This window comes from Stenella coeruleoalba (genome assembly GCF_951394435.1).
Source record: "Stenella coeruleoalba genome assembly, chromosome: 15".
NCBI lineage: Eukaryota > Metazoa > Chordata > Mammalia > Artiodactyla > Delphinidae > Stenella > Stenella coeruleoalba.
In genome coordinates, this window is record NC_137161.1 from 64,923,586 (window position 1) to 64,950,375 (window position 26,790).

A 26,790-nucleotide genomic window follows, 5' to 3' on the forward strand; every position below is an offset into this window, starting at 1 on the left:
TCTGCGTCTTTATTCCTGCCCTGCCACTAGGTTCATCACCACCATTTTTTTTTAATTCCATACATATGCGTTAGTATACGGTATTTGTTTTTCTTTCTAACTTACTTCACTCTGTATGACAGACTCTAGGTCCATCTACCTCATTACAAATAACTCAATTTTGTTTCTTTTTATGGCTGAGTAATATATGTGCCGTATCTTTATCCATTCATCTGTTGATGGACATTTAGATTACTTCCATGTCCTGGCTATTGTAAATAGTGCTACAGTGAACACTGTGGTACATGTCTCTTTTGGATTTATGGTTTTCTCAGAGTACATGCTCAATAGTGGGATTGCTGGGTCATATGGTAGTTCTATTTTTAGTTTTTTAAGGAACCTCCATACTGTTCTCCATAGTGGTTGTATCAACGTACATCCCCACCAACAGTGCAGGAAAGTTCCCTTTTCACCACACCCTCTCTAGTATTTATTATTTCTAGATTTTTTTTAATATAAATTTTTATTTATTTATTTTTGGCTGTGTTGGGTCTTCGTTTCTGTGCGAGGGCTTTCTCTAGTTGCGGCGAGCAGGGCCCACTCTTCATCGCGGTGCACGGGCCTCTCACTGTCGCGGCCTCTCGTTGAGGAGCACAGGCTCCAGACACGCAGGCTTAGTAGTTGTGGCTCATGGGCCCAGTTGCCCTGTGGCATGTGGGATCTTCCCGGACCAGGGCTCGAACCCGTGTCCCCTGCATTGGCAGGCGGATTCTTAACCACTGCGCCACCAGGGAAGCCCTATTTCTAGATTTTTTGATAATGGCCATTCTGACTGGTGTGAGGTGATACCTCATTGTAGTTTTGATTTGCATTTCTCTAATGATTAGTGATGTTGAGCATCTTTTCATGTGCCTTTTGGCCATCTGTATGTCTTTTTTGGTGAAATGTCTCTTTAGGTCTTCCGCCCATTTTTTAATTGGATTGTTTGTTTTGATATTGAGCTCCATGAGCTGTTTGTATATTTTGGAGATTAATCCTTTGTCCGTTGTTTCATTTGCAAATAGTTTCTCCCATTCTGAGGGTTGTCTTTTCATCTTGTTTATGGTTTCCTTTGCTGTGCAAAAGCTTTTAAGTTTTATTAGGTCCCATTTGTTTATTTTTATTTTCATTACTCGAGGAGGTGGTTCAAAAAAGATCTTGCTGTGGTTTATGTCAAAGAGTGTTTTTCCTATGTTTTCCTCTAAGAATTTTACAGTGTCCTGTCTTACATTTAGGTCTTTAATCCATTTTGAGTTTATTTTTGTGTATGGTGTTAGGGAGTGTTCTGATTTCATTCTTTTACATGTAGCTGTCCTATTTTCCCAGCACCACTTACTGAAGAGGCTATCTTTGCTCCATTGTATGTTCTTGCCTCCTTTGTCATAAATTAGGTGACCATATGTGTGTCGGTTTATCTCTGGGCTTTCTATCCTGTACCATTGATCTATATTTCTGTATTTGTGCCAGCACCATACAGTCTTGATTACTGTAGCTTTGTAGTATAGTTTGAAGTCGGGGACCCTGATTCCTCCAACTCCGTTTTTCTTTCTCAAGATTTCTTTGGCTATGGGCTTCCCTGGTGGCGCAGTGGTTAAGAATCCTCCTACCAATGCAGGGGACACGGGTTCAAGCCCTGATCTGGGAAGATCTCACATGCCACGGAGCAAATAAGCCCATGCGCCACAACTACTGAGCCTGCGCTCTAGAGCCTGCAAGCCACAACTACTGAGCCCACGCGCTGCAACTACTGAAGCCCACACGCCTAGAGCCTGTGCTCCACAACGAGAAGCCAACGCAATGAGAAGCCCGCGCACTGCAGCAAAGAGTAGCCGCCACTCACCACAACTAGAGAAAGCCCACGCACAGCAACGAAGGCCCAACGCAGCCATAAATAAATAAATAAATAAAAAGATTGCTTTGGCTATTCAGGGTCTTTTGTGTTTCAATTACCCGTTACTATAAAATATTTAAGATACACTGCCATTGTAAAAATAATGTTGCTAATTGTTTTCAAATTAACACACTGCAATAATTTAAAATTATGATTGACTATTACATACCTTTTTAAATCCAAACAGTTGGTGAAAGTGAGGGTGTTGTAACATTCTCATGTAAAGCTGCTGAGTATAAATCTAGCTCTCAAAAGCCTTAAAATCTTGGCCGTAATCCCATTTCCAGGTCTCTGTCTCAAAAGAAAAATATATATATATATTGACAAAGATTTCTGTGTCTCATTTATTGTCAGGGACATTTGAAAACAAAATGTTAAGCAGCAAGGGGATGTTAAAAAAAATGTGGGGGGCTTCCCAGGTGGCGCAGTGGTTGAGAGTCCGCCTGCTGATGCAGGGGACACGGGTTCGTGCCCTGGTCCGGGAAGATCCCACATGCCGTGGAGCGGCTGGGCCCGTGAGCCATGGCTGCTGAGCCTGAGCGTCCAGAGCCTGTGCTCCGCAATGGGAGAGGCCACAACAGTGAGAGGCCCACGTACCGCAAAAAAAAAAAAAAAAAAAATGTGGGGACTTCCCCAGTGGCCCAGTGGTAAGACTCTGCCTTCCAGTGCAGGAGGTGTGGGTTCGATCCCTGGTCGGGGAACTAAGATCCCACATGCTGTGGGGTGCGGCCAAAAACTTTTAAAAAGATTGTGATCCATCTGTATGATGTTATGTAACCTACTGAAATGCTTATAAAGAACTTTGGATAAAATGAGAAAACACTTATGAAAAAGAAATGAGAATACCAATTTTTTTCTTTCTCTTCTTTTCATCCTCCCTCCCTCACTCTGTTCTTTCTACCTTAAAGGGAATTTGACAAGACTAACAGTGGATGTCCACACATATTGCTCATACATGATTTTTACTTTTGTTTTCTCTGTAGCTTTCAACGTTCCCTTTATTTTCTATAATAAACAAGTATTTTTGTAATGAGAATACAAAATTTCATAAAGAAAAGGCTTATTATTCCCTAATTCAATCCTCAAAAATAGAAGTGAATGTCTATATTATTTTTCCTTCTTTTTTTTTTTTTTTGCGGTACGCAGGCCTCTCACTGTTGTGGCCTCTCCTGTTGCGGAGCACAGGCTCCAGACGCGCAGGCTCAGCGGCCATGGCTCACGGGCCCAGCCGCTCCGCGGCATGTGGGATCTTCCCAGACCGGGGCACGAACCCGTGTCCCCTGCATCGGCAGGCGGACTCTCAACCACTGCGCCACCAGGGAAGCCCTATTTTTCCATTTTAAAGATAAGGGATCTTTATCTCACAGTGGTAAAGACACCTGTACAAAATTACACAAAGTACAAAGCCATTCTATGTCCCCAGCACATCCCATGCATTGGAAAGACAATACACCAAATGGAATTTACTAATAAAGCAACACCCTATATAAAGAAGACACATTCAGAAGTTCTATCTTCCTAGGGATCAGACCTTGCAGTGCCATCCCAGGAAATTAATTCCTTTCTTCTCCAATACTTACTCAAGTGGGTATCTACAATCAGATATGTAGCTGCAAGAATTTACTTTGCTAACTTAAGAGTTAATGCAAACTAAAGACTTGCCAAACTGGATTCTTCTCTTTGCTGGAATTAGAATATTTTGTGATTGCAAGAAAGTGCAAGGCCACCTTGATAAAGAACAAGAACCTGAAGCCAATGGGATAGAACAGAGAAAAGAGAAATGTTTGCATGTACTTTCAAAATTCCAGCTCCGAGTACTTGTAATGAGGTGTGTGTGGGGTCCGGGGCAGGGGGATGGGAGGAGGGAGTGACTGAAAACTAAGTATCCAGTATTGGTGAATGATTATGAAAGTATACACTGACACAATGGAAGAATACCATGTAGTCATTAAAAAGAATGAGTAGCTACTCTCCATATAAAGATCTTCAAGATGTTATTAAGGAGAAAAAATGGAAAAGCTCATAAATAAATAAATATCACACATACAACTACAGATACATATCTGCTTGAATATATAATTTTCTGGGAGAATAAAATAAGCATTATTAGCAGTGTTTCCCTCTGGGAGGTGGGATGGGGAGTCTTGAAATAACTTTATGTCTTTTAAGTTTAAAACACACACACACACACACACACACACACACACACACACACACACACACACATCCCTCCTTGGCTTAAAAGCAAGTCTTAAAAGCACTCATTTGATGATTTTCTATAATTGAACACTTCTTTCTTCTGATTCTAGGAAAAGGTAAAGAGCAACTTTACAAACTGTTACAGCTTTCATGATCACTTGACTGCTAACAAGACACCTCCAAGAATTCAAATACACAGAATCACATTTTAAAACCTTCAAGACGTAGTTTAATCAGTAGTTGTAATGCACATTTGTTAGCGAGAGCTGCACTTTAACAATTATACAGACGTCATCTGCAGTTATTAAAGTTATCAAAATATATAAAAACATTCAAGTAAGAAGTATGCAAATTAGCAGCATTTGACTAAAATGAATATATTAGCATATTTCAGTATAATAATAGGGAAAGAAAACAGAGCTTCCATCACACACACACACACACACACACACACACACACACACACACACACACACACACACCACAGAAAACTTGACTGTTTTCAGAAGCATGGTGAAGGCAAGAATGTTATACATATAAATTCTCTAGGCAAAAATGCCAACAATTTAGAATTTTTTAAACGTGAGGATGGAATGAACTTCCGTTTGCTCAAAATTCCATGATACTAGTTATTAGACTTAAAAATTCATAAACCTTAACAAGATAAGAAAAGAAAACCTCATCAGTTTTATAGGTATAAAAATATCCCGTGTTAATACTACCTGTAGAAGAGCAGGAAAAAAAAACTTTGGCAAAGGGACAAGTACACAGAAGTATGTTAACTATGGTGAGCTTGTTTTGCTTCTCAGAGCAAGGAGTCAATCATTTTTGAGTAATGGGGGGAGGGGGGGAAATATACTTCACAGCAGCAGCTTTCTAAAACCTGCACCCTCCTTTAAATTCCAGGCTACCCCCAGGAAAGGTTTAGAGCCAGTGAAAGGAAGGAAAACCATAGAAGGAAGGTACACACAGTCGTTACAAAACTACAGTACTTTGAAAAAGATTCTGAAGGTATTAGAATGAAAACTGCTTACATTAAACCATAATCTAAAAAAAAAAAAAAAAACCATAATCTAGGCTTATATTAAAAGGTTTAAAGCTAGCTATCAGTTTCAGTGATGAGGTATTTATCGCAGATGGTTTTTATGGTAACAGAAATCTGAAGAGATACTCTGCATGTTTTGTAAAATAAAATTAAAAATTTTAAGCACAAGAGAAACAACAGCCCTTACAAATATGAATACGTACATTTAAGACGCCAGCATTCAGTCTAGTTTGGTACACCGGCACAGGCTGGCCTGACGCTGCAACCCACATGCCGAAACACTCGAAGACTCAACGGTCCTTTCCAGCCTGGCTCCGAACCATGAAGTGTGATTGAGAGACCTCAGTGCAGGAAGGGAAACGGCTTTTGGAAGACTGAGAGACAAACTTTGCCTCTCCATATGGATGGCACTCTGCCAAGTCCCCAAACTCAGGACTAGAGGGACGGAAGTTTTGTGGCTATCCAGGCCCTTAAAGGCAGTTTGCCCTGAGTAACAAAGCTGTGGCAAAATGCCCAGGAAGCTACGAAATCCTGGCTGCCATCCTGCCGCTGTTCCCCTCCTCATAGGGCTCAATCCAGGGCACTCGGGGCCTTGTTCATTCGCACAGCAGGAAGGGCTTTTCTCTCCTAGAATATTATTCTCATATTACATATTCTCATGTAGCTGAAATTACATAACCATCCTCTTCATGCTCCCACCATCTGGTCCAAACATCACAATTCAAGGGTTTCTCCATTTCAAAAAAATCGAGCCTCCATTCTAAGTCTACAGAACCATCCTAGAGAGTCACTACTTCTTAAGGAACACCTCTCAGCCTAAACCCCCAGAACCTGGCTCCAAAGAACTAACCCAGGCTCATGGATAGATGACCTCTACAGTTAACTTTAAAAGACAATACAAATAAGCTTGTAGGACTATAAATGGTCTCTCCGCAATTTTGGTTGAAAACCTTCAATGGCTTCAGTGTTTTGGTTGAGCCTGAGCTGCTGGGCCTCAGGCAAACCTACTTTTCTAAGTCCCTAAAGCATTAAACAGGGGCTGGGTTATGTAAACACAGGCACTGGAGCTGCACGTATGGAACCACTTGCAGGAAAGGCCCAAATTCCAGAAAAATATATTTAAAAATTTCTGCTAAAACCTCAGGTAGATGGTGTAGGCTGGCAGGTCACCAGGCCAGCCTGTAAACCGCACACTGCAGCATCTCCCCGTCAGTCTAGCCGGTTCCTCATATCCCTCTGGGCTTCTGTTAGTTTCTGGATTAGATAACGCTTGTCACGACTTTCCTAAAAACACAGACAGGTTCAAGAGCACATTCAATATATTTGGAAACAAATATCATTATTTCGACCTAAGAAATTACCTATCAGACTTGGTTAGGTAATAACCACTGGACCATGGCAATGACCTCCAAATTGCCTCTTTCACTCTTCCTCCCTCCCCAGCCCCTGGTCCACAAAGCGGCCTTGTAAAAATGTTCCTTTAAAAATGAACATCAGACTTTTACTTACCACCCTCCAATGGCTTCCCATCACACTCAGAATTAAACCCAAACTTCCCACCAGAGCCCTCAGGTGATGCTGTGACCCCAGCTATGCTGTGACTCTAGCATCGCCTTGCCTCTCCCCATCATCCTGCACCCTCCAGCCACACCGCCCTTCCCCCTGGGCCCAGCAGTGCCCAGCTCACTCCTCAATGCACCCTCTGCCTGTTACTCTCATGCCCAAGACCTCCCATAATTGGCGCCTCTCATCATTCGAGTCTCAGCTCCACCATCGCCGCCTCCAAAGAGGCCTTCCGTGGCCACCATCTCAGCAGCAGACGGTCCACCCGCCACTCTAACTACCTCTCTGTATCATCGTCATACCAGTTATCGCAATTGGAATTTATCTCTTTTCTTTAACTACTAAGCAGCCTTGTCTCTCTTCTTCACCTGTGTATCCCAGCACAGTATGAGGATACAAATGTTGAGGGAATGGATGAGTCAGGGAATGAATGGGGCTGGAGGAGGCCGAGCCTGAAGGCAGGGTTCTGGGGGAGTGGTGATGGGAAATCCCACCCTCTCCCTGGGAAGAGCTCCCCATTCCTTTCAGTGTCCTGGGTAAATGTCCCAGCCTTGTCCCTGGGACCGGTGCTTCCTTACCAGGGACAGCTGCTCTCGGAGCTGGACAACCACCCGCTTGTGCGCTCCTGCTAGGGCGATGAAGTAGAACATGACGAGACTGCAACAAAAGGCGAGAGGTCACTAGGGAGTTTGTACCATCTGAAGGCCACTGGAAAACAACCCGACACACTTCGCCTGGAACAGTTTTACTTTTGTTAGAAAAAAAGAAAGAAAACCCTCACGTCTCCCAAGCAGAGGGCATCAGACACAGCCAGAGGTATACATCTGAAACTAGCACAACATTGTAAACCAACTATACTCCAACAAAAAGAAAAGAAAAGAAAAAATGAAACAGGCAGAGGGGTTTTATTGGGCAGTGGCAGCAGAGACTGATTCCTGCCTTGCTTTCTAGAGTTAATATTAAACGCTGCTGAGGCTCCCCTGGCACACACATGAGAGGGGAGAGAGGAGGAGACGGGCCAGAAGGCCAGCTCAGCCCAGAAAGAACTGGCTGTGGGTGATCACTGTGGAACCTCCCTGGCCTCAGTTTCCTCATCTATAAAATGGGGATAATAGAGGAAAATCCAGTGATAACAAGCCTAAGATAATACAATTTTGAATAAAAGCGACTGGCAATTGGTTCCTGTTTTCTGTGCAGGGGAGGTGGCTGCCTGTCCAGTCTCCCCAGAGAGGGCTGAGGGCCATGGGGATCAGTGATGTCAGTCTTCTCTTCTGGAAGTCCTCATGGCCAAGGACAAGAATGACCCCCAAAGATGTGGAAGCCAGATCAGGTAACCACCACCAGACGGTGCCGGCCAAACCACAGCTGGGGTGAATCGATTAGGATGGAACCGCTGGACTCTGAGATCCTTGCAATTCCAGGCTAACTGGCTGCAACCCCACATCATTTTATGAATATCAAAGGTATCCTGCCTTTAACAAGTGAATTCTTTAACCCCTTTCTTGCATTATGGTGGGGTTTTCCTCTAATAATATCTATATCGTAGGATAACTGTGCTGATTGCATGAGTTAATACATGTAGGCTACAATCAATTCCAGTGATTTGTGGTACTTCTCTTCTGTTCTATAGTCTCCAGGAACACTGAACCAGTGCCCCGGGGGGAAATACAGAATAGGTTCCTTTATGCCCCTGGTCACAACATTTTTGTCAACTGATCAATACTGTGTTTTATGTTTCTTGAGAGAGAAGGTTATTAATACATAATCCTGTTTCTGTTTCAAGACACCTTATTTAATATCACTGAACTCACAGCCAACAGCACCATGACACGTGCCTGAATGAAGCTTATCTAACACACATATTTTCTTCATAAAACCCATCCCAGCCTTCTTGCACTTAGGAACCCTGGACAGCACTTCAGCTCTATGCGTGAACAGTGAAATCACCAACCAAAAGCACAAAATGCAAGAAACATCGCACTAAATGGATCACAAAAAGGACACTTAAGTTACAGTCTGAGCTATGGTTTGAATATTTGTGTCCCCCTCAAATTCATATGTTGCAAAATCCTAATCCCAAGGTGATGGTATTAGAACGTGGGGCCTTTGGGAGGTGATTAGGTCATGAGGAGCCCTCACAAATGGGATTAGTGCCCTTATAAAAGGGACTCCAGAGAGCACCCTAGTCCCTTCTGCCATATGAGAATACAAGAAGTCTGTAAGCAGGACGAGGCTCTTCATCCGACCATGCTGGCACTTTGATCTTGGACTTCCAGCCTCCAGAACCGTAAGAAATAAACTTCTGTTGTTGGGCCACCCAGTCTATGATATTTCACTATGACAGCCCAAAGGCACTGAGACACTGTGCATCAGGCAACTCAAATTTTTTACTACTCTATGCATGTCTACAAATAATCACCAAAAACAACACCATTAGTACTGATTTTGGGGTTACAAAAATATTTTAGCTAGCACATTTGCAATTTGCAATACAGAAAAAAATTACGGAATTTATGAATAATGAGAATGGGCTGTAATCAGAACAATGCCTAGTACAAAGTAAGTCCTCAACAGATATTTGTGATTAGAATTACACTCAAAGTGAATCACTGCACAAAATCCCTCGTCGCCCCTGCACCCAACACTTGTCATTTATCGAGCCTTCACTAAAGGCCAGGTCCTCTGCTAAGCACTTCACCATGTGTCCTTCTTCTCACAGCCCTACGAGGTGTGTGCCATTCTTATTCCCATTTTCCAGGTGAGGAAATCGAGGTTCAGAGAGGGTATGTGATGACCTGAGGCCACACAGCTTGTAAGTGGTAGAGCCAGGGTTCAAGTGCATGCTTCTAGTCTGGTGCTCTTCTCTCAGCCCAGTTACCAGTTCCTTTTCCAAAGAGCAACTAATTTTGTGAATAATCAGTAATATAATAATAGGCAACATTTCTTGGGTTATATTTTATAACTCAGGCTTCTGGCTAATTACAAGTGGGATCTCCCTGAACCTGCTCAGTGACCCTCTGAAAGAATTACTACTGGTCTTATTTTGACATCTTAGAGATGGAAAAGTGTGGCTCAGAGAGGTTTGGTACCATATCAAGAGGCGCGGGTGAGCTCCATTTTCCAGCGGAGAGGAGCCCACCAGTCACAGTGGAAAATACCTGCAGAATCCAGGTGGTTCTCACTCACCAGAGGATCATGAAGAAAGGCACTGCGAAGGCTTCCGACGTGATGCCATGGACCAGAGACTGCAGCGAGCTGGGGAAGGTGCTCACCATCTTGGGGACCACCTCCCAGGTGGTGTTGAAGTTGGTGAAGGGCCCACAGGCTTTGGAGGAAGGGATGCTACCAGGACACAGAGCACGGGGCTCAGGGCCAGGCCTGCAGCACAGGCTGAGCATCCCTCCTCTGCGTACCCACAAAGCTTTGTTAACAGTGACCCACAAGGATCCGCCTGACCTCATGAGCCTTCTGGAATATTCTGGTCAAAAATGCTTACCCTGAAATCTCATCAAGTCTCTAGACCTGACTTCCAGTTTATAGGAAATTCAGGACAGAAGGTCAAGTTTAAAAATAAGAGTTACCATATGATCCTGCAATCCCACTCCTGGGCATATACCTGGAGCAAACTCTAATTCAAAAAGATACATGCATACCCATGTCCATAGCAGTACTATTTACAGTAGCCAGGACGTGGAAGCAATCTAAGTATACATCAACAGATGAATGGATAGGAAGCACACACACACACACACACACACACACACACACACACACACACACACACACAGTGGAATATTACTCAGCCATAAAAAAGAATGAAATAATGCGATTTGCAGCAACATGGATGGACCTAGAGATTATCATACTAAGTGAGGTAAGCCAGACAGAGAAAGACAAATATCATATGATACTGCTTATATGTGGAATCTAAAAAAAAGATACAAATGAACTTATTTACAATATAGAAATAGACCCACAGACATAGAAAACTAACTTATGGTTACCAAAGGCGAAGGCCGGTGGGTAGGGATAAATTAGGAGTTTGGGATACACACTACTATATGTAAAACAGATAACCAACAAAGACCTACTGTATAGCACAGGGAACTATACTCAATATTTTGTAATAACCTAAAAGGGAAAAGAATGTGAAAAAGAAAAAGCCATATATATACGGCTGAATCACCTTGCTGTACACCTGAAACTAACACAACATCGTAAATCAACTATACTTCAAAAAGAAAAAAGAACCTGTTACTTGAAGATAGCTACTCTGGTGATATTTTAGAACAACAATAAATTGAGCACCAGAAATTTAAAAAAGAAGAAGAAGGTCAAGTTAAATGACACTGTGAGAAAGCAATCAGACAACTCCAGAATGTGGGGAGTCTGCCCTTCAGTCTCTTAATTTAGTGGTGAGGAAACTGAAGAATCAAAGACTAAGGAGACATCGCAACCAAAAGTAATGAGCAAAACTTGAAAGATCTTCATTTAAAAAATAAAGCTATAAAAGACTATCTTGGGACTGGAGAAATTTGAAAATGGCAGGAATATGATATTGGCATTAATTTTCTTAGGTGTGATAATGTTATTGTGGATATGTAGAACGGAGAATGTCCTTATTTTTAGGAACTGCATGTTCAAGTATTTAGGAATGAAATGTCATGATGCCTACAGCTTAATTTCAAATGGTTCATCATCACACACACAAAAAATGTATGTATATACAGAGAGAAAACAAACGTAGCAGAATGTTAACAGCTGGGACAGCCAGGAAAAGGGTATATAAATTTTCATTGTTGCTTTTTTCAACTTTTCTATAGATTAAAATTTTTCAAAATAAAAAGCAGGAAAAAATAAAATTACAATGGAAAAAATTAAATTAAGGCTTACAGGAATTGCCTACTTTCTTATCATAAAGTTCTGTGTAGGAAATATTCCACTGCAGCTCTATTTTAGGGATAAAAATAGATTCCTGGAAACAACCTAAATGTTGTTTAAGGAAATGGATGAACAATTTATGATCCATTCATACAACAGAATAAAGAACCACTGAGAGAGAGACAAACACATACAGATATGACTGTCTTAGACAGAAACTAAGTAGTTAGGAAATAGAATTGGAGAATGAACTTCCGCCATATACTCTTTTATACTTTTTTTTTTTTATTTGGTACGCGGGCCTCTCACTGGTGTGGCCTCTCCCGTTGCGGAGCACAGGCTCCGGACGTGCAGGCTCAGCGGCCGTGGCTCACGGGCCCAGCCGCTCCGCGGCATGTGGGATCTTCCCGGACCGGGGCACGAACCCGTGTCCCCTGCATCGGCGGGCGGATTCTCAACCACTGCGCCACCAGGGAAGCCCTCTTTTGTACTTTTTGAGTTCTGTTCCATGTGAATGTATTTCTCATTAAAAAAATCAAAGCTAAAAATTACTTTAAAAGAGTGAGAGCTCTCTATGTGCTGGCCTGGAAAAGGGCACAATATAAACTGAAAAAAAGAATTAAGCTGCCAAACAGTATTATTCCAGATGCATTAAAGATACATTTTTCATAATAACTTTCTGGAAGGGTTCATAAAATGTTAACAGTGGTCACCTCTTAGAGTAGGACTAAGAGGTGGGAATGGGGAGCAGTATTTTCTCTTTAATTTATACCCTTTTCTGTACTGCTTGAATTTTTCAATATATGTAACATACCACTATTACAATAAAAATATATAGACTCAGTTTAGTTTAAAAAATAATAAAACCTGAGAGAGGAATTCAAAGTTCTAGACTTTGCATTTAAAGATGAAGAAATGGAAAAAAATAAGATAAAATACAATAAAGATGAAGAAATGGAATTCCATGAGACTGTAAGTCAAGGGTTGGCAAACTATAGCCCACAGGCCAAATCTGGCCCACAGCCTATTTTTGGTTTTTTCTTCATATTTATTTAGTTGCACCTGGTCTTTGTTGCCACACGTGGGCTCCTTAGCTGAGGCATGCATGTGGGATCTAGTTCCCTGACCAGGGATTGCACCTGGGCCCCTTGCATTGGGCGTGCAGAGTCTTACCCACTGCACCACCAGGGAAGTCCCAAGCCTAATTTTTATAAATGAAGTTTTACTGGAACACAGTCATGCCTGTTAGTTTATATATCATCTGTGGCTGCAACACAGATGATATGTAAACAGTTGAGCTGAATAGTTGCTATAGAAACCATATGGCCCAGAAAACCTAAATCATTTACTCTCTTTCCAGCCTCTGGTATAAATGGTTAGAACACTAGGGGGTGGCATCACTGGGATTTGAACCCTCAACTTCCCATCCTCAGGACTGAGCATTTCTGCTTTTTCCAAATTCCACACTAGACACTACATTCCTTGTGCCATGTCTGAATTGTCTTTATACCCCTAGCAGCTAGCACAGTGCTTGGCAACAGAAGACACTCCAAGTCTTCTCAGTGACCATGTATTAACTTCATAATCAGAAACAAAGAAACAATCCCAAAGGGGACGAGAAGAGAGATACTAGGAAAAGGGATCTGGGTAGAATAGAGCCAACCGACACTCTCAAACACAGTGAGAACCCTGCAAGCCCAAGCTCAGAAGTGACCCAAGATATTCCGAAACAAAGGTGGGTCTGGCTGAGCCAGGAGTGACTTACTGACCTCTGCGGGTGGAGCACTACGAGGAAAGCCAATAAAGAATGCAATGAAGCCTTTAACATAAAAGACGGACATGTCAAGGAGGGAATGTTCTAGAAGACAAAGTCATATTTACCGTGCAATGCTGATTGTCAGAGGTATTATTGCCAAGCACAGCCCAATCAGTAACACCAACAGGAAGAAGAAATTAGAATTAGATGCTCTGAACTGCCTCGGAGAGGGTCTGCAGGTGTAAAGAAGACTTATCTAAGGGGAGAGGAAGAAAGAGGAAAAATTAAGAGCACAGCTTCCTTGAGGATAAATGAGCACAGTCATGTATTATAGGATGTAAATCGGTATAATCTTTCTAGAGTAGTCAGCAGTATAGACCAAAATTTTAAAAATGGGTCAAAAAATAAGTATATGGATATTTACTGCTACAGTTGTTAATAACAGGGAATAACTGAAAGCAACCTAAGTAGCTACCCAAGGAGTTCCTTAAAGGTTAAAGTGCATCTACACAATGGAAAATCACATAGCCCTTAGAAAAGCTTTATATCCCACACGGCACTGTAAAATGAAAAGGGTAGATTCCAAAACTCTGTACTGTATGATCTTGTTTAAGTTTTTTTTTAGTATTTTTTAAAACATTTTACTGTAAATTTCTTTCTTTTTTTAGATTTACTGAGGTATAATTGACAAATAAAATGGTAAGATACTTAAGAGCGTACAATGTGATGATCTGAAAGAATTCGAAAAGTATTTATTCTCTACAGGGGTTTAAACAGGTACTGAATATATACACACCACAACAGGAGATGTTTGCTTGAATTGTACAAGCATATGTATTTTTCCTATATATTAAAAATAAATATTTCCATTGAGGGAAAAAAGACCTGAAGGAGAAATCAGGTGGGGACAGGGAGAGGGGTACAGTAACAGGCATCCTCCTTAACATTCTAGAAAGCTACAGCCTCCGGAAGGGGCATCAAGTTCCTGTGACTGCAGCAGCTGGAACATCTTGTGAGCCGAGGGCACTGAGCACCAGGGACACTTGGTGTCCTGTTAGGGTGTCTGGGGGCAGGTGGCCAGTCAGACGGGGGTGTCAGAACTCAGTCCAGTACCTGTGACCCATTCCATTACCCCTACGCTGTCTTTACTGGGCTATACGCTAGGAAACCACTGCCTAACCTATTTTCTGGAAGAAGAACAAGCTCCTCTGAGCTTTCTCGCATCCATCTCTCCCTTGGTGACTTCAGCCGATTTAAGTTTCCAAATGAAAGCATCAGAACATTCTTCAAAGGCCAAAACACCCAGGTAGAAAGCATGACCCAATTCAAGGCCCTGCCTACTGGATTAAGAGCTTAGGCTCTGGAGTGAGGTAAACCTGGGTTCAAATCCCAGGAGTCATTTATAAGCTGTGTGAGCTTGGACCAGTTACTTAACCTCTCTAAACTTCAGCTTCCTAATTTATAACATATGGTTACTAGCAGTGCCTACTTCAAAGGGTGTATCGTTGTTATTGTTATTACTACGATTATTACTTCCATTTATGAATCCTCAGGGCTTGGCATAATAGGTGATCAATAATGTCAGGGGTTATTAACAGAGGCTGCCTCTGGAAGAAGGGATGGAATACATATCTGTATTGTTTAAATGTTTAATAGTGAACATATATTGCCTCTACAATAAAGAAAAAGTTTGGTTAATAAGCCCAGATAAGTTAGTCCTCTATAGAGCTACTTCACCCATTAAGCACTTAGTTCAGGTACAATGCCTAGGGCCTGTGAGCCGTTTGAGGAGCTACACAAATAATTGAGAACTGAAAATAAATGCACCAGCTCCAAAATCCAAACAGAAAACTACAAAACTTTAGTTAATAAACCTTTTGTTAAACATCACCAAAATGAACCACCGTCAACTGATTGATCAACTGCAACGCAACTCGTAGTTACATACAAAAAACATTTTTTAAAATCACAGGAGCAAAATCATTCTTAACAAAACTCTCAAAATGACAAAAATGCGAAAATCCATTAGCCTTTTTTCCAGAATAAAAATATGTATCAAATAAGGGATGCAATTTTGATACATCTAATGGGATGTGGGTGGGCTCCAAGCATGTGTGCCGAAGGTCTTGCAAGGTCAAGGATGGTCTCAGTTACTGACCCCTCAACCCCACCTCTCCTTACCTCTTTCACGTAAAAGATGATAATGAACTTCAAGGTTGCAACTGCAGGAAGAAGGGGTGAGAAGAAGGCTCCAATCCAGCAAATGGTTTGCCCATAAACGATCCCTAGAACATTATCAGGGATAGCAAACTCCTGCTGTCCCCAGCACTGAAACAGCTTCCAAGAGGAACAGTAGGTCACCAGGATCCTGGAAACAAACAGGACCATTTATCACCTGGACTACAGTGTCTGCCAAGGCCACAGAACCACATCCACAAAATCAGGGCTGTTTCCACACATACTTCTTATGGAAACTGCTTAGTCATATGTCTAGAAGATGCAGAATGCAGTGAACTCTGGAATCATTAACACCAGGGTCCAAGTCTCAGATCTACAGCTTATCGGCCAAATAACGTTAGATAAGGCTCATTCTTCTCATCTGGAATGTGAGGGCATTATAACGCAGCCTACTTCACTGCGTTGCAGTTGACAGTAAATGACACGGGCAGTCTCTGTGCTCTAGTTTGCCACTCAACCCAAAAAGTATTGAGCTATTGTGCATCCGCACAGAAAGTGGCTTATGGGGACCTACCAGCCTGCACGCTACTCCCTGGAATCCTAGAAGCTCTCTACAAAAACCCTAGGACCAGGGGCCTGAGATAAACACACATAGCTGTTCACTGTAGCATGACCACATATTAGCAAAACTACTGGAAACAACCTAAAGGCCCAGCAGTAGGGGCTGCATCGACAAATCAGAAGCCATGGGTACAGTGGAATAACATACAGTCCTTAAAGCGAGAGAGGAAAATCCACGTGCCTTGACAGGGAAAGTTGTTCACGGTAGTTTGTTTGTATGGGGGAGAAAAAGCAAGCTGCGGACCCATGTGGATGTACCACGATCCCATCTGTGGGGTGAAAAAGAACACTTCCAGCAAGACTGTGTGTTTACTTACACATGTATTTATACAAATGTGTGTCTTTAGTTTTAAGGACTGCTGGATCTACCCCAAAGTGTGAACAAGGGTCACCTCCGTGGAGTGGGGTGGGATTGGGAAGTAACAAGGTACTTGTTAAGTAACAAAAGACAATTCTCACTATTCTCTGGATCTCTGTATTTATTTAAGTTTAAATATTAAAAAAACTTTAATAGGCACATGTTCACTTCATATTTGTGTAATTTTTTAAAAGGACAGTTTCTTTTTTAATGTTGACTTTTAAGGGCTTCCTGGACTTCTGGCATATACCAGGAGAATTTGTACATGTGGGTATAAAAGGGACTAAGTGAACAGGGTTTCACTTAAGGCTCAAGGAGATGCTGAGAATAATTTTCTTTTTTAATGACAGCATAGTAATGACAATCCTGATGGTGATAGTTAATGTTTTGTTGAGTTCTGTGGCATGGAGTGTTCTTAGTACTTTTATCTGCATTTTGTCATTTAATCCTCACAACAGTGCTATGAGGTGGGCACTGCTACTATTCCCATTTCACAGGTAGGAAAACAGGCACAGAGCTTAAATAACTTGCCCTCAGTCACATGACTAGGAAGCGGCAGTGCTGGGTCTTGAACCCAGACTAGGAAATGTGGCATCCACTGCAGCCCGGAGGGGCCGGCAAGACGTCACCCCGCGGCAGCCCCGCGGAAAGCAGCACCGTTTCTGCTTCGTGCTGCCTTTCCATGGGGCACATCGTGGACCAGGGGGAGGTGATGGCCTGGAGCTTTTCAAAGTCACCAATGGCTGTCAGTGGTTCCCAGGATGCGGAACCATCCAGCACTTAGTGAAGGGCAGCTGTGATGGGAACCTGTGGTGGGGATGAGGGAAAGGGTGAGGGGGTAGGGGGAGATAAGAGGGGGACCCCTCACACTTACTTTCTAGGAAAATCCACAAAAAGGGTCACAGCCAAGATGATGATGAGGTCAAAGATCATCAGCTTGTACATTTCCTGCCCAACTTGGGTCTCCCAGCACTGAAACCCAGAGAGAAACGAGCCTGACTTGGAGCAGAAAAAGCCAGGTTCTCCCAATGCCATTTCCAGCCCCCGATCCTGCTGCCTCTGGGAGGCATCAGCGGATGCTCCTCTGAGCTCCAGCACAGACTTTGGTTTTCAAGCCCTTAGAATTAGAAGCGCCTGGCATGCCAGACACTGCTACACAGCAAGAATGAGGATCGACTGGGATTCAAACCCTTGGCTTCACGGGCTGTTCTCTCGACCCTAATGCTACCACCCCCAAATGACCCACCGAGCAGGAGGCCCATCCCCGCAGCCTCACCGGGTAGAGTTTCTGGTTGTAGCCACAGAGCTCACACGGGTAGTTATCGCAGGATGTAATCTTGGAGTCCAGAGTGAACACCAACACACAGATGGTGGCCAGCCGCATAAAAACACACCTGCAGGGAAGACGGTAGGAGAGAGGATGGGAAGAGGAGGGCTCAGGGCAGGCGGGCCCCTTGGAACAGGGCTGGGGTGCAGAGAAGCTGCCTTTCTTAACAGCAAACCTACAAATGGGCACAGAGTTTCTGTTTGGGATGATGAGCAAATTCTGGAACCAAACAGTGGCAATGGTGGCACGACACTGAGCATGTACTTGACGCCACTGAATCGTACACTTAAAAGTGGCGAAGATGGTAAATTTCATGTTATATGTATTTTACCACAATAATTTTTAAATGGCAGAGGAAAAAACAGATCAGAAAGCTGGGAACTCCTGAATCCAAGATGACGTAGCCACGCTGAGAACAATTCCTGGAAAGAACTAATTGAATCTTCTAAGTATCAGCCTTGAGAGATGGCTGATATACTGAGAAGTGAAAAAACTACACTGCAGAGTTTCACGTAGATACAATCCTATTTTTAAAAGAAAACAAAACATGTGAACGTTGGCATGAACAATAGGAACCGTGAAGATGAGGGCTGCTGGGGGAAAATGGATTCAAGAGAGGAGGGCAGAGGGCTCATTTTTTTTTTTTTTTAAAGATGCTTCATCTATTGTTTGGTTTGTAATAAAAAAAAGAAATGATATAGAAACATTAAAAAGTGTGTGGGTAGGGGAGCAAACCCACCCATCCACCTGACATGCTGTGCCTCCCTCGGGCGGACGTGAGTACCTATCACCACCAAAGAGGTTTCCATAACTAAAAACTGAAACGGAATCTAATAAAAAGTCTGAATCTACATTTGAGGAGGGATACAGGAAAACAAAAGACACCATGACGAAGCAACGAACTAAATCCAAAGTAGAGAACATTCTATAGGACAAACACCTCAGCTTCTCCCACAAATCAATAGCATAGTACAATGGGGGAATTCTTGAAAGAATAAAGGGGACTTAAGAGACATAACAACCCAACACAGCATGCTGCCTTTCTTTGGGTCTTGGTTTGAATAAACCAACCATAGAAAGCCCTCTGCAACTCCATCAGGGGACTGACTTAATTCTGTGAGGTGTGATGACGATTATGTTTAAAAAGAAAAGTTCTTGTCACTTAGAGATATACTGAGCTGTTTACAAGTGAAATGACATGTTGCCTGAGATTTGCTGAAAATAATCCAGCAGAGTGGGGGGGGACCGCATGAAACAAGACTAGCAAAACGTTGGTAAATAGTTGAAACTAAGTGATGGGTACACATGGGGGTTCATTATACTGTCCTGTTTGAAAATTTCCAAAATAAAAAGATTTGTTTAAACAAAGATGCAAATGCCATCTGAGGCATTTGAGAAGCAGACAGAAAACATTCCAGTGTCACACACTCCCCACCTGGTCCTCCTTAACTCATGTGTGTTAACTCCCTGGGCCCAGCTTTACACCTGCCATTTCTTTATTTTTTATTTTATTTTTTTAGGAAACTGAATATTTGTTTAGTATGAGAAGAGACATTACAACAAATTATAAAGAGTCAGCGGTAGCCCGCTGCGGGCCTCTCAGGCCGGTGATTTGCCCTTGCGCCTCCATGACCTTGGCCCACGGCCTCTGACGGCACCCACGCGAGGGCCCCGGGAGCTGGCGGGCAGCAGTCCTCGCCGGGGACCCTCCAGCAGGCCCAGGGGGACAAGCATGGCTCTAAATCCAGCACGTGCACATTGAAGCAAGTGAAAGGATTTAATATGAAGCACAGAAGCAGATAATGCCGAAAAGCAAGCAGTAGTTGGGACACATTTAGTGAGTGGGGCAGCATTTCCTTCTCCCACTGCTGCTGAGATGGCGGAAATCAGTCGAGCTCAGGATGAAATGGAATACACCGAAGGTATTATTAGTCAGAGAATGAGGGTCTCGGAAAAATTAAAGGGGGCACCACCAAGTGCTGACCTGGAACAAGGATTCCAAGAAGGAGTTTCAAATGTTAGTGTGATTATGCAGGTGCCAGAGAGAAATAATGGAGACATTCCATTTTCAAGACCAGCAGATCCTGACCTTATACAGTCAACTCCCTTCAAACCTCTGGCACTAAAAACACCCCCTCGTGTGCTTACGCTAAGTGAAAGACCACTAGATTTTCTGGATTTAGAAAGACTTCCTCCAACCCTTCAAAATGAAGAAATCCATGCAGTTGGCAGGCTAAAAAGAGAGCGCTCTATGAGTGAAAATGCTGTTCGCCTAAACGGACAGCTGGTCAGGACTGACTCCATGTACGGCATTTCAAATACAGATACAACGACTGAAGGAACCTCAGATGACATGACCGTTGTAGATGCAGCTTCATTAAGATGAAAGATAATCAAACTAAATAGACGTCTACAACTTCTGGAAGAGGGGAACAAAGAACGTGCTAAAAGAGAAATGGTCATGTATTCAATTACTGTAGCATTCTGCCTGCCAATAGCTGGCTCTGGTTTCACCGCTAGAGGTAACCCCAACTCTCAAAAATACTGTTTCAACAGCTGGAAGTAAAAAGAATTTGCAAACTTCTCTGTTTCTGTCTTTGCATTGTATGCCGTTTTACAGTCCATGCCCTGAAAATGTATTTCTCCCAGAAAGGAGGTGGGGAAAGATTTATATTTGCAGAAGTAAAGGTATATTCTGTCCCTTGACTGTATATAGTTTTAACCAGTTTTGCCATAACACCTACTTAAAATTCTCCCTTTTCATGTTTTGTAAATAGGATCTAGTTCGTTTCGGTTTTATTTAAGGAATTTTTTTTGCCTCATCAATCTGCAGAGCTAATTCTGTGAATGGGAGAGAAAAAAGTGTATAGGAATTGGATTTAGAGAAGTGTCTGTAAAGGAAAAATAATGCTTTATTTTGTCCTGTTTCTCAAACACTGTTAGATTAAACAGTTTAGTTAATAGACATTTTTGCATCCACATTTCAACATTAACACTACTGAAGTCATGGTCTGGTGTCAGATTTACTAAACTCAAGCCACCTCATGTTTCATGATCACCTTCAATAAAATAATTCCTAATATTTTCAGCAGTTTATCTAAGATGTGAGCAAAATGTGCATTTTTATTTTAGTTTTGCAGATGGTTTTCTATAAAGTACATTTTTACTAAGTCCATGTGTGAATGACTTAAAAAACTACAGAATAAGGTACAAATGTAGTGTATTTAATAAACTGTCAACCAAAAAAAAAAGAGTCAATGGTAGCACACACAGTCGGTGACTGGGCCACATTTTTCTCAGCACTCACTCCAGCAAAAGTCTCAGGTTCCTACTGCAAGTTCCTACTGTAACTCTCGTCCCAAGGCCACGCATGGGCCTAGTGGGGTAGAAGCGTGAGGGAGTTAATGCCCCTGGGAGCCAGCCAACCTTAGGCAGGGGAGGTCAAATACTTGCTGGAGGACACACACTCCTGCATAGGAAAAGTCTAAGATATTTTCCACGCAAACTCCCAGAGATGCCCCATAGGACTGAGCCCCAGTTGCAACTTGCCGAATAACATACCCTTCATAAGGTGCCTTCCCTTCTCTCTCTCACTTCCTCACTCTCCTGCTGGTATACACTTGTCTTTCTAACATCTTAAGAGCAACATTTCTTCCAAAGGCCCCACCCTATGCCCTCAGCTGTCGATGTGCTAATACATGAAAACAATATAGACGCTCAAGTCAAAGAGATTTCCCTGCATATGCAAACTCTGATTCATTCATGGGGGCTGTCTGAAGGCTGAAGAGGATTCTTGGCTCAGCAGGGAAAGGTACCACAATGGATTAGCAATGTCTGCCGTGGGCAGGGGAGGGGACAAGTGGTGACGTGCTTGGCATGTCTAGGCATTACCTAAGGATTGTCAGCCGGATCTCAAAGCCTGGGGAATAATCCTCATAGTGGATGATCTTGGCAAAGATTATTGGGGTGATAAAATTGGCCAGCGTGATCACAATAGAAGGCAGGTACAGTATCAGGAGGTTCTCTCCAAAAACCATCTTGTCAATTTCCTATGAAGATAACAGAACTGGTCAGGAGTATAATAATTTGCATCACAAATGAACTGACCTTAAAAGAACTCAACTGTATGTAGGTCAAGTCATATGCTGAACACCTTAAATTTATACAGTATTGTATGTCAATTATATTTCATTAGAACTGTAAGGGAGAAAAAAAACCCAAACATGTTTAGCAAACAAAACAAAACATTTGTTTCATTCAACATGGCACCAAAACTAAGCCATCTCCGTCCTTGGGTGTTCAAACGGAGGAACCATGATCTAGTACCACACTAGAAGGAAACTGAGCTTTACTGGATTTATTAAGGTGAAGTAGAAAAAATCCATGTATTCTGTATCAATGGGCAACTGAAAGCATTTTCAAGGCTGAACTAATTGACTTGGAACAGCCATTCTTTCCTCCTTTCATAATAACAGATTATTTAGTCACATATATGGCTATCTGAGATAAAACTAAATTTCCTACGTAATTTGACTGTCTTCCTAGGTAAATGGCTCTCTGACTAAATTCTGGCCAAAGGGATATAAGAGGAAGTGTTAAGTGCAACCTCCAGGTCCTGCCCTTGAAGGGAAGGGGTGTGCTCTCATCCCCTTCACTTCCTTCCCATTGGCTAGAATGTGAATGTGGTGAGCTACCCGGTACCATACAGAAGAAGACCACATTCTAAGGGTGGCAGAGCTACAAGATGGAAGGAACTTGGGCCCCTGATGATTGATTTCATGAAGCAGAGCCACTAGACCAACCTGGATTTTTATTTATTTATTTGTTTGTTTGTTTCGGCTGTGCTGCAGGACGCGGGATCTTAATACCCCAACCAGGGACCGAATCCGTGCCCTCTACAGTGGAAGCGTGGAATCTCAACCACTGGTCTGCCAGGGAAGTCCCCAACTTGGATTTTTAAAACCACTGTTATTTTAGGTAAACTGAGGCCCCAGATAGTAAGCTGTGCAGTTGGGGGTTAGATCCAGGCAGTCCAGCCTGGATTTGAACATTGTAAACTCCAGGAGGAGGAGGAACCCCAAACACTCTATTCTGGATGTTTTTTTCTTTTTTCTATTGCAAGTGGAAACTAGTCACTCTGATTTTAGGTTCTCTGTCATATCAGCCAAACTTATATCCCCATATGTAAAACAGAATGATGATAGTATCCACCTGAGAGGTTTGCGATACACTTAGCATACATAACGTCCAACGGGACTAAAAGTTAAATTGACTTTCACGGAGCACTTACTTTTTTCATGTGTTCTTGAGAGAATATAGTCGCTCTATAGATTGCATAAAAGCATGCCGCTAAAACGGCCAGCACGATGCAGTTCAAAAACAGTCTCAAAGAGTAAATCCGTATCGTTTCTTCTGAGGTCCTTTCTGCTATTTTCTGCCGTATTCTTTCTTCCTCCAGATCTGCCTGAGAACAAAAGAAAGCTCATTTGTGAGCACTGCGATGAAGGGATATTTAGGGGTGGAAACTGGGACTCACCGTCATACTCTCCCTCTCGATCTTTAAAGTTTCCTAAATATTCATCTCCCCCAGGGATACCCTCCTGGACCAAGCCCAACCAGTTTCCATGTCTCCTAAATGAAGGCAGACCTTCTATTTAAGATTGAAATTAAACTCCACAATAACTGTGAAAACAGAACTCTAACCTATTCAGGACATTACCTATATGTTACTATTACCTATATGTTATTTCTTTAAACAAATAATACACTTCCTTTGATTCCTTCCATCTCACTTCATTAAACTTTTGATATCATGTCTCCTCCTTTTTTCGGTGGGTTTGATCAAGATGCTATCTGTTACTCCTTTTCTCCTGATTAATCTGGAAATTCCGCTTTTTCATATTCTCTCCACTCCACCTTATTACCATAGCATTCTTAGTCCTATTTCTTCTGGTTTAAGAGATGTTTATGACAGGTTCTCATCAAGCAGAAAAATAACCGTACAAATCAACAAGGATCTACTGTATAGGACAGGGAACTCTACTCAATATTCTGTGATAACCTGTATGAGAAAAGAATCTAAAAAAGAATGAATATATGTATATGTACAACTGAATCACTTTGCCACACACCTGAAACTAACACAATATGGTAAATCAACTATACTCCAGTAAAATTTAAAAAAAAAAGAATAACAGTTTTCTTCAACTAGGATTAAAATAAGTTTTCTAAATTAAAATTTAGAAATTTTAGAAATTTAGAAATTAAAATTTCTAATTTTAGAAATTAAAGAAATTTTAGAAATTAAAATTTAGAAATTTTAGAAATTTAAAATTTCTAAATTTTGTTTTAATTTTCTAAATTAAAACAAAAACAAAAAATAGTACAAGGTGATGGGGGAGAAGGGAAGATACTACATCTTTTCCCAGCCCCAGTTCACCAGCTTCATGCTTGGGGCTCAGGTGATCAACCCCAGGAAGTGGTTCTCTGCAAAAAGCTCTTGAAAACTACATAGGGCTACACAGCTAAGCACTGGGGACAGCCTGGCCCCCACCAGCTCCTTTGCAAGCTGTAACCCCACCTCCCGCCAAGAGAAAACTGAGTGGCACTCACGCGGAGCTCGTAGCGCAGGCTGCTGTGCTTCAGGTCCGCCACGCTGCGGCTGGTGATGCAGAAGTCCCAGCCCGCAAAGATCTTGTTGCAGTAACTCTGGAAGTGCTCCTCGCTCCGGATCAGATTGCTTTTGAACCCTTCCACCGACCTGACCCCCAAACACGTTTATCGTTCTTATAAGAACAACAAAATACAGGCCCATGGATATGCTTTGTCTAAAATTAAAAAGTTACACATAGCTGCATCTTCCACCCATTTTGACATGCTTGGTCAAGTTTTGGATCGTTCTAAATATGTGGCAGCTAACCAGGCATCTCACTGTTGAAAATCACTTCCTTTCATCCATTCAGTGGCTTCTTTCACAGCTGGAATAAAATCCAAACTCTTTTAATACACCCTAGAGGTCCTGCGTGACCCTGCACGGCGCCATCTTTCCTCCCATAGGGCCACTCTGCTGCAATGACAAAGGCTTTTTTCCTATCCATAAACACAGGAACCTCTCCTCCAGCCTCAGGGTCTTTGCACTTGCAGTTCCCTCTGCCCTCTCCTCTTCCCATGGCTGCTTCCTTCTTATCCCTCAGGTTTCACTCACATATCCCCTCCACAGATTCCCCACCATCCCATCTAAAGTTGTGACTCCTGCTTCCAGTCAGTCTCTTTAATTTCCTTCACAGCAATAACCTAATCTCCAATCATCTCATTTATGTGTTTACTGCTTGTAGCCCCTTACCCTGACTCAATTTTAAACTCCTTGAGGGCAGGTACCCTGGCTGTCTTCCCACCTTTATATCCGGAATGCCTGGATATAAATATGGCCACTGTCCATGGATACTGGATACATGGATACATGCATGAATAAATGACTTAAATAGTAAAACAACCAAATCTTTAGCGAGCACCTGTTTTGGTCAGATGCCACTCTGTTGCACAAGTTCATAATCATTACTCATTCAAATGCTTTCCTGGAAAAAAATACACTCTGGCACTTGACATAAAAACGTCAAATGCCACACACTCTGTAGACAAGCCAGGGTATTTTTAGGATTTGCTACTGAGTTGTGAAGACAATAGAAATGAAAGGAGTTATAGCAATCAGTTGTTCTGCCAAAGGTTCACAGCAAAGAATTTATGTCAGAACCAGCTGGGGTGCTTTTCCAAAATGCAGACTCCCGGGTGATTTCATATCCTGAGATTTTTAATTCAGTAGGTCTCATGGGGGGGGGGGTCCAGAAATATGCTATTTATAAAGCTCCATGGTGATTCTGAGGTCTCACCCCAATTGAATGGTCTGATTTAGACCAAACCTCCATTTACAGGTGAGAAAGCTAAGGTCTAGAGAAGGGAAAAAGTATTTCCCTAGATCCAAAGAGCTAGTGGCAGAACTGGGGCTAGTACAATGATGATGATGACAATGATGATTTTAATTTAATAAACGTCTAAGTGCCCGGCCCAGTACTAAGTTCTTCACCTGCCTTGTTTCAGTTAATCCTCCCAACAACCCTTCTAGGTGTGTGCATTTCACAGACAAAGAAAATGAGGTTCACCGAGGTGAAGCCACATTTGAACCTTGGTCTCTTGACCCCTAAGTCCACCCCCATTGCCACCCTGTAGCGCTTCCTCCTCTCCGGGTAGGCCGCTCCCCATTACTTCACAGCCACCCTCCCTGCAGGCTTCCCCATGAAGCAGTCAAGGCCCGGAGGTGCAGAAGCTTGAGCAGGACCCGGAGGCAGCTTCACTGTTCAGCTGATAAAGCTTCTTCTTCAGGGCCCCTTCCAAGGGCCCCTTCCAAGGCCCCCGGAGCGCCTCTAGCAATGTGTTCCTATGGTCTTGTTTTGATTTTTTATCATTTACAAAAGATACTTTCATGTTCTTTGTCTTACAGACGGCCCCTCCATACGGTCTACACTGCCGGTCCATAAAACTTGGATCTGCCCTTGCCGTGAGCACACAACAGCAAAGCCAGAACCCCAATCAACCAACAGTTCTTTACCGAGCATCTCTCGGCCCTCAAAATGAGCTACTGCTCCTCCTTGCCAGTATGCTGCCCGTTTCTGTGGGGGATGGACACACACCAGTTCATTTTCGTCTCACAGATCCTGACTCAGGATACGAGTGCCCAGCTGGGCTCTGGGGTTTTCTCTGTGGTGGTGAACCCTGGTCTCCGTGGAGAACAGACTCAGACGCCAAAACCCTGGTCTCTTCTACACCTGTGATAAGGAGCTTCACAGCCCCATGGCTTATAGCACTGCCCGGCTCTCACAGGCACAATGAAGTGGGTAAGAGAGGGGCCCATCCAAGCATTCCCCTTGGGGCAGAGACAGTGAGCCGTCCATCAGGAATG

General features: G+C 42.7%; 1 protein-coding gene and 1 pseudogene across 8 annotated transcripts in view; one reads left to right on the forward strand and one right to left on the reverse strand.

Moving 5' to 3' along the window:
• Positions 1-2,078: 2,078 nt before the first annotated feature.
• TMC7 (transmembrane channel like 7) overlaps positions 2,079-26,790 on the reverse strand; it is a 53,406-nt gene continuing 28,694 nt past the window's right edge. For 3 of the 7 annotated variants that reach the window (XM_079899126.1, XM_079899127.1, XM_079899130.1), the window contains 10 exons: positions 24,450-24,597; positions 23,128-23,301; positions 21,729-21,886; positions 17,787-17,904; positions 17,385-17,482; positions 15,535-15,721; positions 13,479-13,609; positions 9,903-10,058; positions 7,295-7,373; positions 4,329-6,437 (listed from right to left, as the gene is read on the reverse strand). In XM_079899126.1, the coding sequence (XP_079755252.1) occupies positions 6,363-6,437; positions 7,295-7,373; positions 9,903-10,058; positions 13,479-13,609; positions 15,535-15,721; positions 17,385-17,482; positions 17,787-17,904; positions 21,729-21,886; positions 23,128-23,301; positions 24,450-24,597 (1,324 nt within the window). In that variant the 3' untranslated portion in view covers positions 4,329-6,362. Of the gene's footprint in view, positions 2,205-4,328; positions 6,438-7,294; positions 7,374-9,902; positions 10,059-13,478; positions 13,610-15,534; positions 15,722-17,384; positions 17,483-17,786; positions 17,905-21,728; positions 21,887-23,127; positions 23,302-24,449; positions 24,598-26,790 lie in introns of those variants that run through there. The other 4 variants (XM_079899128.1, XM_079899129.1, XR_013824162.1 and 1 more) reach the window with 3 other exon arrangements.
• Positions 19,585-20,553, forward strand: LOC307198963 (mitochondrial fission factor-like; annotated as a pseudogene). Its single transcript has one exon. The product of its transcript is annotated as a mitochondrial fission factor-like (transcript).